Source organism: Myotis brandtii, unplaced genomic scaffold (genome assembly GCF_000412655.1).
Source record: "Myotis brandtii unplaced genomic scaffold, ASM41265v1 scaffold1288, whole genome shotgun sequence".
Lineage (NCBI taxonomy): Eukaryota > Metazoa > Chordata > Mammalia > Chiroptera > Vespertilionidae > Myotis > Myotis brandtii.
Window position 1 is genome coordinate 137,281 of NW_005354539.1, and position 11,500 is coordinate 148,780.

General features: G+C 36.1%; 1 protein-coding gene across 1 annotated transcript in view; it reads left to right on the forward strand.

Moving 5' to 3' along the window:
• Nucleotide 1: 1 nt before the first annotated feature.
• TACR3 (tachykinin receptor 3) overlaps nt 2-11,500 on the forward strand; it is a gene marked incomplete at its 5' end in the record, with an annotated part of 51,456 nt that continues 39,957 nt past the window's right edge. The window contains one exon of the mRNA XM_005859641.2: nt 2-399. Coding sequence (XP_005859703.1) covers nt 2-399 — 398 coding nt within the window. The remainder of the gene's footprint in view (nt 400-11,500) is intronic.

Sequence of the window (11,500 nt, forward strand, 5' to 3'; positions counted from 1 at the left end):
CCTGTCCGCCTCGTCCTCCACGCTGGGACTGCCCGCGACCTCCCCCGAGCCCTCGCAGCCCTGGGCCAACCTCACCAACCAGTTTGTGCAGCCGTCCTGGCGAATCGCTCTCTGGTCCCTCGCCTACAGCGTGGTGGTGGCCGTGGCGGTCTTCGGGAATCTCATTGTCATCTGGATCATCCTGGCCCACAAGCGCATGAGGACCGTCACCAACTACTTCCTCGTGAACCTGGCTTTCTCCGACGCCTCCATGGCCGCTTTCAACACCTTGGTCAACTTCATCTACGCGCTTCACAGTGAGTGGTACTTCGGTGCCAACTACTGTCGCTTCCAGAATTTCTTTCCCATCACAGCGGTGTTTGCCAGCATCTACTCTATGACGGCCATTGCGGTGGACAGGTAAGGAGAAGGGAGCGAGGAGAACTGGGCTGGGGGGATAAGGTTACAAAGCAAAATGGTGACAAGATGGGTTTGGTGATAAAAGGAATGAGTCTCGGAAGGAGTTCTTGGAGAAGGGAGGTCAGGGACCCATGTGTAGTCAGTCCTGCAGGGGTGAATCAGTTTCTGTTTCTACGGCCTCCCCCACTCCACCCAACCTCTTGATCCACATTAAGGGCATCTAGAGGGACTGAAGGAGGCCGAAGAGGGAGATGAGAAAATGTGCCATTCCAAGTAGGACAAAGTCAGCTAGAAACAATACTAGCGAGTTTATCAAATGGCTTCAAACTACTGCCGCAGAACTTACATCCCTGTGAAATGAACTTTAGGGCCTTCCATCTCTCTGTTAGAGGAATGGACAAAGAGTCAACCTCTACTCTAACTTCTGCTCTTGGTTTGCTGGTCCACATCCCCACCCATCCATTCCCTATCTTTATTCCAGGGCCAACACCGGTTTGGCCTCCCAGTCATGGAGCATCCATCCATCCGAGCCTAGAAACTCCTTCCCAAAGATTGCCACCAGCCAGTGTCTCCGGTTACAGGTTACTTCCAGTAGTCTGCGGAGACTGTGAGCTGGGTGAACCCTGTGCCTCAAACATTACATCCAAATCTTTCAGATAATGAGTAGCAAAAAGTTCAAGGAATAAATGGTTAGAGAACAGACTGACAGCTGTCAGAGGAAAGGGGAGTTGGGTTGGGTAAAAAAGGTGAAGGGATTCAGCAAAGGAAAAACAAAGCAAAACTCATAGACACAGACGGCCGAATGCTGACTAAGAGGGGTTAAGGGAGATAGAAGAGGGTGAAGGGGGTAGAAATGGTGATGGAAGGAGACTTGACTTGAGGTGGTGAACACAATACAATATACAGATGATGTATTATAGAACTGTCACCTGAAACTTATATAATTTTATTAAACAATGTCACCCCAATAAATTCAATAAAAATTTTTTAAAAAGAAATGAGACATACTAATTTATAGCTGTTTAAGGTAACTTTTAGGTTGTTCCCTCATCTACAGAGGAGATTCTGAGATGCTCAAACAAACTTAAAAAGCTGGATGGGCCTCCAACACTTGTTCTCATATTTAAGTTTTAAATGTTTCTGTGTGCATTTGCTTTCTTATATTGGACATCATGAAATATGCATGCCTGTGTTAGAACAATGGTAAATTCCCACCTGTTATTGAAGCTGGTTACACTTTAATTCAACATTATGCTAAAAAATGAACCAGGCCAGTTGATTTCAGTCTCAGTTTTGTGATTGACAGGTGCATGGAATATACAGGGGATGATTTCACTTTAACTGAAAATCTCAATATTCTCACCACTGGAAAGGAGCATTTTTTGACATTAACAAGACTGTTTCAAAATAAAATGAGGCTGTAATATTAATTCTTACTGCATTAAGCCACCAGCTTAACCCAAGTTCTTTCCATAAGTGTATCCTTTGTGTTTACTATTTTGAAATAGTGAGCACAAAGGTGTTGATAGCATCTTTGGAGAGTTTCAAATAGACCCAGAGAGTTAAACTGAAGGAATAGTGGTTACTTGCCACTAAATAGGTGAAATAAGCACAAAAATAACTTTTTTTTTTTTACTATCTCTGAAACTGTCAATCATTCCTTTCCCCTTTATCTCTGATTTTCTACATGTGTCTCAACCCTTCATTTCAGGAGGGACAGAAATAAAAAGAAGCAGCAATATCAGTCCCAAATTGGGGAACAGGCAAAATTGCTTCAAGATAGAAATGAATGTTGCTTTGGTTTGAGCACCTTTCTTTTTTATTTTGTCTTTGTTTCTTCTCCTTTTTTTGTCTTTTTTATTTCTTGCAAGCACGTAACTTTTAATGTGATCAGGAGGAGAGGCATTAGCATATCATATTAAGAAATTCTCACTATATTCTTTTTATTATTTGTAAATCAATGTACTTTATTTTTTAAAAATTCTTTATTGTTTAAAGTATTACATGAGTATCCTTTTCCCCCCATTGACCTCTCCTCAGCCGGCCCCACCCCCCAGCACAGGCCCTCACCCTCCTACTGTCTGTGTTCATTGGTTATGCTCATATGCATGCATACAAGTCCTTTGACTGATTTCTTACCACCTCATTCCCCCTTTGGTTGATCTCTTACCCCTTTACCACACCCCTCCACACCCCCCGAGCCTTCCCTCATAGGTTGGACTGTCAGTTTGATGCTTCTATGACTCTGGTCCTCTTTTTGTTTCTCACTATATTCTTGAAATTTTAATAGTGCATCATGAAATTGATGAAAATTTAGTGTGTGTGAAATTGGTATTGAATGGCACATGTCATAAGTAAATAAAAATGACAATATTTTTATTATATTATCTGTTCTATTAATACTTCTTTAACATCTACATTCTCAATTAAGATATACGTTATATATGTGAAAGATGTGTTATACATACATGTAAGGTATATAGCATAAACAAAACCTAAATTCTAATTTAATTGAAGGAAGAACTTTGTCTAATTAAACCCGGCAGTCATCACGACTTCTTAGGAGCCATGATGGTGTAGCAGCATAGGAGAGCATTGGCCTGGGAGTAGACTGCATGCAGTGATTTGGATGTTGGCTCTACTGCATGATCCTGGGAAAGCTTAGCATCTTTTAGATGTTATATTTAATTGTTACATTTCAAAATGGCAAATTTAGGGACGGTGGTGGGAAAAGTGATTCTTCATTGTAAAATAATTCCACTGTGTGTGTGTGTGTGTGGGGGGGTGTGTGTGTGTATGTGTGTGAATGTGCCATTCAATATTTGGAGATATTAGAAAATAGGAAATATTTTCTAAGTACATTTTTAGTTTAAGTTAGAAACTAACTAAACATAGAGTAAAGGATAATTTCTGGGCACATGGTCCAGTATTGATTGGAATATTCAATTACAGAATTTTGAAGATGACATTCACTATTTCTTACCTGAAAACCTTAAGTAATGTAATACATTTTATTTTATAGTTCAAAAACATTAACAAAGGTAGCAAAAATAATTTACATTATTTAAACATAGGAACATACCTGACATGAATAATTATTAAAAATATTTAATCTAACTGAACTAAGTTATATTTTTATTTATTTATTTATTTTTAAATATATTTTTATTTAGTTCAGAGAGGAAGGGAGAGGGAGAGAGAGACTGAATCATCAATGATGAGAGCGAATCATTGGTCGGCTGCCTCCTGCACATCCCCTACTGGGGATCAAGCCCAAAACCCAGGCATGTGCCTTGACCAGAATCAAACCTGGTACCCTTTAGTCTGCAGGCTGATGCTCTGGCCACTGAGCCAAACCAGCTAGGCCTAAGTTATATTTTTAGCCAAATAGATAAAAATCTATGTTATATACTACTCTTTGTTTTCTTAATTTCTTTAGGAATATTATTTTTCATAAAGCTACTGTTATGCAACATAGTCATAGAACCTCCATTTTTTTGAAATTTATTATGGGAAATTAAAAAAATACAGTTAAAAAAATCATGAAGCCTGAATCTCACTTGAAGTAATCTCTTACACTTTCATGGGTTTGTTTTTCAGTTTTGAATAGAGAGCTCCAATTTATTCTCTTATCTAATTGGTTTTCTTCTGGATTATACGACATAACAATTTACACAACAAAGTAGATGTTATAAATGAATGAAATTAGTTCAATGTATTGTGGTAAATGTTACAATGCTATACATATTATGGATATAAAAACTTTGGTCAATTTTTCCTATGTTTTAGGAAAGGTTACTTTTAGGAAATTTATGAATCACTGGTGCTTTCTACAATTTGTACTTCTTATTCAAAGATAGAAAAAAATCATGTTTGAATATAGAATCAATTTTCCCAAGTCTCCAGACACATGTTTATAAATGTGGTAACATTAATATGAATATTTTTTATTCCATAACCTTTACTTATAAACCATTTCTTGCTATTCTCCCAATTATTTCAAAGACTCCATAGGGAGGTGTGATAAGAGTGTATCAATAGTCAATTTAGCACTTGCATTCTCCCCACCACACTCTGGCCAGAGAGAAGAGAAGAAGAGAACAGAGGAGAAGAGGAAAGGAGAAGAGAGTAGGGGAGGGAAGGAGTATGGAGGGGAGAAAAGGGGAGCAATGCCAACACTCTGATACAGAGCATGACAGTTTCTTGGGAGGAAGAAACCATGTCCTGCCCAGCCTGAGTTGCTCAGTGGTTGAGTGTCAACCTATGAACCAGGAGGTCACGGTTCAATTCCTGGTCAGAGCACGTGCCCCGGTTGCAGGCTTGATTCCTGGTGTGGGACATGCAGGATGAAGCCAAGCAATTATTCTCTCTCATCATTGATGTTTCTATCTCTCCCTCTCCCTTCCTCTCAGATATCAATTAAAAAAAAAAGCTATGTACTTCTCCAGATAGCTGTTTTGGCACATTGTTACACCCAAATCTGCAAAACTCCTAAGTTACAAACTTTGCCCTATGCCTGAAATATTGGTGATGTCTATCTGTGTTCCAAATAGAATTTGAAAACAAAGAGTCTTGTCCCTTACCTTCGCTCCATTAACAATTTCTTAATGACCAGTGTTCTTTCATCTTCTACTTGCAGCTCTCACTTGCTGGGTCTCAGCTACGAACCATTTTTCCAGAACGGTGAACTGTCCATACCTTTTTCCCTGTGCCTCATTGCTCTAAGTATAAATCATTTTTATTGAAGCTTGATCAGTGGTACATTAAAGAAATGCTGTAAAACAAACAACTGGGGTGTGCAGCCTCACTACTTCATTAGACACAGGTGGAGCCATGCTAGACTCAGCAGGATCTCTAACACATGAGGAATTTTTGGACCAGGGGTTTAATAGTCTAATAGTCTGGTATAATTCTATATGTGCAATAAGGTTGATGTAGATTTGATTTGCTCTGAGTCATGAGACTTTGGGTAATTTTATTTTCTTTTATATTTTTTCCTTTTATAACTATCTTCAATGAAATGCACATTTTTACATAAAACCAAATAAAGTTTTAATTAAAGTTCTGAAGATGGATGGTGCTGATGATTGCACAGTACAAATGTCCCTACAGTGGTCTGTAAGAATTTATAGTAACTGGTCATATGCTGTTTTCTGACCTTATTGCCTACTCACCACTCCACCACTCTGCTCCACTATCATGGGTCCCCTCTATTTCATCAACTTATTAGGCATGTTTTCACCTCAGGATCTTACATCTGTGTGAAACACTCATCCTCCAGATAACCATGTTACTCATTCCCTGAACTATTTCTAGACTATGAATACTCTGTTTTAAATTGCTTTATATATTTTTTCTTTATCATATGTATCACCTTCTAAGATACTAAATAACTAGTTCATAGTTAATGTTTATTGGTTGTTTTTTTGTGTATTTTATTTTGGTCTGTCTACCCATGTAAGGTCCATGAGAACAAAGAAGAAATTTTATTATTTTTCATCTGTATTGTTCAAAGTATTACATATGTCCCCTTTTTTCCTCTATTGACCCCTCTAGCCCAGCCCCACCTTCCACCCCAGGCTCTATTATCTTATTGTCTATGACCATGGGTTATGCATATATGCATACAAGTTCTTTGGTTGATCTCTTCCCATGCACCTCCCCACCCTTCCTTCCCTCTGAGATTCATCACCCCTGTCTTCCCTCTGAGATTCATCAGTCTGTTCCATGCTTCTATATCTCTAGATCGACCTTGTTCATCAGTTTATTTTGCTCATTAGAATCCATATATGAGTGAGATCATGTGGTACAGATCTTTCTCTGACTGGCTTATTTTGCGTAGCATAATACTCTCCAAGTCCCTCCATGCTGTCTCAAAGGGTAAGAGATCCTTCTTTTTTACTATTAGAATAAAAGTATATTACATTTGTAGGTTTGTTATAAGAGGACAGAGAAGTTATTCATACAAAGGAATGAATAGTTATCTTTTCATTTCTCAGTGTAGCTCATGTGTGAACTGATTACTATCTAAAACAGTAGCCTCATATCATTTCATATCTACTTATTCTGCTTTATTTTTCTTCTATTTACTATTATTTGTTTTGTTTACTACAAATTCATAGCATCTAGGATAATGACTGCATATATTTGACACTCAATACAAATTGTTTTCCTATCATTTTCTGTCATTGAATAATTTATATTCAAATTACCTTATTGAGATATCATGAAAATATAATTTAAAATTTTGAATTAGATATGAAAATAGCCTCTATTTTCTATCTTTATTTTCCAAGTGTAGAGGTTATCTACTACCTAATTTCTTCCATTAACAGTTAAATAAGCATTTATTCCATCACAACTTAAATACTCAAATATTTAGACATCCTCTGCTTGATGTACACCATCATCTCTATGAGTTTAAGGATAATACAATGGAACTGCTACCTGCCACTATTTACTTCAGGAAAAAGTTTTACCTGATGTAGATCCTCATTAGACAAAATTGAAAGCAATTAACTCCTACTTTCCCAAAAGAACTTACAGTCTCCAACTGTAACATTAAATATTTTTATTTAATCACTGACTCACTCAGAACAAGTTGTCCTAATTAAAGTTGCATAGATCTCATTACTCATTGCTTTCATACAGGAATTTGTTTAAAAAGGAGAGAATTAGAAGAGAAATAACCTATACTATAACTGTAGTGCCCCAATGGACTAGGTTTCTGTTGAAGAGCTAGAGACAATATCAAAAGAAGCTTTTTAAATTCTTACATCAGAATTTTGGCATAAGCTTATTTCTCTTTCCATGCCAATCACAAATACCAAAGAACTACTTAAAATAAGTTATTTTTTGTTTGCTTTTGTTTCAAGCTTATCACTATAGCTGGGGTTTTTGTTGTTGTTTGTTTGTTGTTGTTTTTGTCATAAGTGTTAATTTCATGTTATTTGACATAGTTTAGGATAATTTAGATTGTCTACTGTGCTTAACATTGTCTATCTCTTTGTATACATTGTGTCATTTAATGTCATTTTTACCTTCTAATCATACTCTATGTTTTGTTCATTATTTCCATTTAGCAATTTAAAAATTTATATACTAGTATGTGTTGAAATTCTTATTTGTAAACAAACATTCAATAACCATTTGTAATCACTATTCAACAATCATTTGACTACTACAGATACTTTTTAAGTGCCAAAGAACATAGAGAAGAATAAAATCAGTATCTCCAACAAGCTAAAATCAAAGTAAGTGCATAATGTGCTGGAGCTATGAGGAGGTAAAAATTAACTGGATGTAGAGAAGGGAAAGAATTCACAGTGAACATTTTGTAATCTGCGTAGAACTCAGTTGTGGAACTTTAGAATAAGGTGTGAGCCAGGGGAAAGTCATTTCAGTCAGGAAACTAGCATGTGAAAAACATGAAATTGTGAAAGGATATTTGAGCTGGGTGCTTTCCCTCTTTCAGTTGGGATCTATTCTCTACCTATTGCACTCTTTTTTCCTCCCCATCCCCACCTGGCTGTTTCTATGGACTAACTGCATGGATGGGGTCCCTTGCTGTCTGGCCTCTTCTTGGCTTTGCCTAATGGGAGACACCTGGAAGCTGTGGGAGGAAGAGAGAATAGCTTTAGGATATATGAACCACACCCTCTTTTCAGAATTGCTGCAAATTTGCTAAAGCCCAATTGTAGCCATATCTTGTGTCAAGAGCTTCTCTCCAAAGGCTTCACCTCCTCACTTCTGATTATAGGATTCTTTCATCCTTCGGGCCCGGGGTGGGGAACACCCACTCTTTGCTATTGCTAATCCTAGGAACATTGATATCAACTTGGTGTCCTTTCATCATTTGAAAATGGGGCTTTCAAATGGTTTCTTTATTGAATTTTGTAAATGACCTATTTATTAAACTCTCTTCAGTTTCTCATTTGAGTGTGCCTTGTTTTCCCTGGAGCTCTGACTTATGCATTATAGTCAGTTTGAGGAAAGGGTAAGATATTTAGCTTCACTATAGTAAAGGGTATGCAGAATTGCAGTTAATCCTGTTGGAAGTGAAGAAATAGTAAAATATTTTAGAATGAGAATTTTGAAGACTATGTGAAGAAAGTTGGAAAAGAGTAGCATCAAAGAAACCTACAATGATGGTGTTCTAATAGTCCAGGCATTGATAGTTGGAAGGGAAGTAAAGAACATAACGGGTAATGTCAGAAATTGGGCTGATATTATTTATGACTGCACAAAGGAAATGAGAAAAGGGGAGAGGTTCAGAAAAACTCATATGTACATATGAATAATATTTACAATGAGCATACTCAAGTAGTATTAGTTTTCCAAGAGTAAAAGAACTTATTTATGAAACACACATATTCTTATATACATTAGTAATAGTCATGTTTCTTCTGAAGTAATTCATACTGAAGGAGAGTAGATATAAAATTGTTTCCACTCACCGAAACCGGTTTGGCTCAGTGGATAGAGCATCGGCCTGCGGACTGAAAGGTCCCAGGTTCGATTCCAGTCAAGGCATGTACCTTGGTTGCGGGCACATCCCCAGTAGGGGGTGTGTATATAAATATATATAAAATATATATATATAAAAGAAAAATGTCTGCCAGAATTTGACTTGTAGTGCCAAATATAATATGTAGCTTTATTTAATCACATGCCTAGAAGGCGTATAAATAGGGAAGCCAAATCATGAAGTTGATGGAAGGGAATTTGGTCTCATACTATTTGCTATGTGAGTCACATTTGTAGTACTCTGCAAATTATACAGTTACAATTACTTCAAACATATATAATTTTCAACATACTAGCTTGTCTTCATCAATCTGATTCCTATCATAATTCTGATTATACTAGTAATTAGCTTTCAGACAACCTTTCTCTGATTAAGTTTGGAATCTCAAAGTCGTGATGGAGTCTACTTTCTTCTATTTCAACAGTTCATTTGGAAGTTTATAGTCTTTTAATTCATCAAAAAAATTGCCACTCATTCTATTCCTGAATACCTTTAACAACGGAGCCAAAAAAAAAAAAATCTTAATACCACTGAAGACAATCAGTGGAGCCTTGGAGAGTATATGTGATTCATCTTTCTCCAGAAACTGAGCTCTACCCTCTATAGTGATATCAAACTGCTCTAATATTTGTTCTATATTATAGCACTCCATATATTTGACTAAAACTAGCAAGTGTCCTGAGAGTCTTCTGTTTAAAATTTTCACTTCCTTTACCCATTTATTATTATATAACATTTCCATCGATCTTACCTGAGGGTTTCTTTAGCTGTTATTCTCTCTAAATCCACTTTGGGCAACATCTTGAATTCTTTCTTCATCTAAAAACTGTTCCCCTTATAAAATGAAGTAAAATTGATTTACCTTTATTTTCTATTGCCCTGAAAAAGGGCTTTGTATGCATATTACCTTATATACAAATAGAATATCATGTACAGGTATGCATACTGCACACTGTTATTTATAGTAATTTGTTTTATCTTTACAAAACATTGAATACTGGAAATACTTATAGTGAATGTGAACTTTAAATATATTTTTATAAAGGCATTACTTCCACAAAGATAATCTGCCAAGAGTTTTAAAAGATTTCCATTGGAAATTAATATCTTAACAAAATTAAGTATTCAATATATGATTGACTTTGTGAAAGCAGGGCTTTGGAAATGGTATATACAAGGTTATATAACATATCATATCATTAATTTCCTGACACAGTATAGAGATGATACAGGTAGTAAATTATACTACAAAAAAAGTAACTTAAAATTTTATAATACTGGTATACCTGAATAAAATAACCTATTATATTCTGATTTTTAAATTATTTATCATCAGAGATAGTAGAGGAAGCAGAAAACAATCTTTAGCAGTAAGTTTTATATTGTCAACATAGAAAACCACTTATAAATCTGTGTATGAAATTTTGTGGAGAAACTGTTTTATGTAATGTTTATCAATAAGGTAGCATTTTTATATAAATAGTTTTAAGGTTGCTATAAATAATTAGAATTTAAAGCTTAAATGCTTTCTATATAAGGCTCTTAGAACAGTCTCTAGTACATAGTAAACATTTAATGTGCTAGCAGTTATGGCTTTTGTTTTTAAAAAAGAAAATCTAAGTTGATATTGACTATATTATATTGATGAAGCCATCCTTAATACCTACATCTCCAGCTCATTTGATTCTTCTGCTTTTCTCTTCCTCTGGGTTATAGAAAAGCTGGCCTTCTTTTGTTCTTCAAATACCTCATGCTTTCTCTAACCTCAGGGCTTGCTGTTCCAGTTTCTCTTCTAATCCCACCTTCATTCTAATTAATTCTGGGAGGTCACAGAATGTCTCTCCCATCATTTCAACCTATACCCCAGATTAGGTCAAATTCTCTATTTTAAGCTTTATAATTACTAATATATCTCTTTATAGCATCACAGTGTACACAATGGGAACAATTTTATTCAGGAGAATTCCTAAAGTATTGAGCTATACAGAGTTGCCTGATGATGAGATGGGGAACTGGGCTAAATTTCTCAAAGGTTATAAGTGACAGGATTACTGATGGTGCATGTACTGTTTTAGAAAATGACAGAATAACAGGTTAGTATAACAAAAAAAGAAAGCCAGGTTTGGGACCATCAGGATGAAAAAAATGGTGATCTAGTTTTTCCTCCCCTGAACATGTAAATCCAATAAAATTGTGAAATCTGAAATGCTTTTTATAATTGGCTTTTTTGTGGAAATCACATGACAGTACAATTTTCTATCAAGGTTTATACTGGGTGAGATGAATGTATGTTATATATATTCAAAAATGAAAACAGAGGGCACCAAATAGGTCAGGGAGCAGGTTTTAGAAATCAAAGGGGTGTGTGCTGAACTCACACAGGCATCACACTAAAACTCCAAGGAAAGTTTACCTAATATTCAAGAGGTAATGTTGTCCCAAACAACAATCCTATCTAATAATAGACAAACATGGTAATTAACCATAACTCTGACATGCTTCCCATTGGCTAATCAGGGCGATATGCAAATTAACTGCCAACCAAGATGGCGGCCGGCAGCCAGGCAGCTGAAG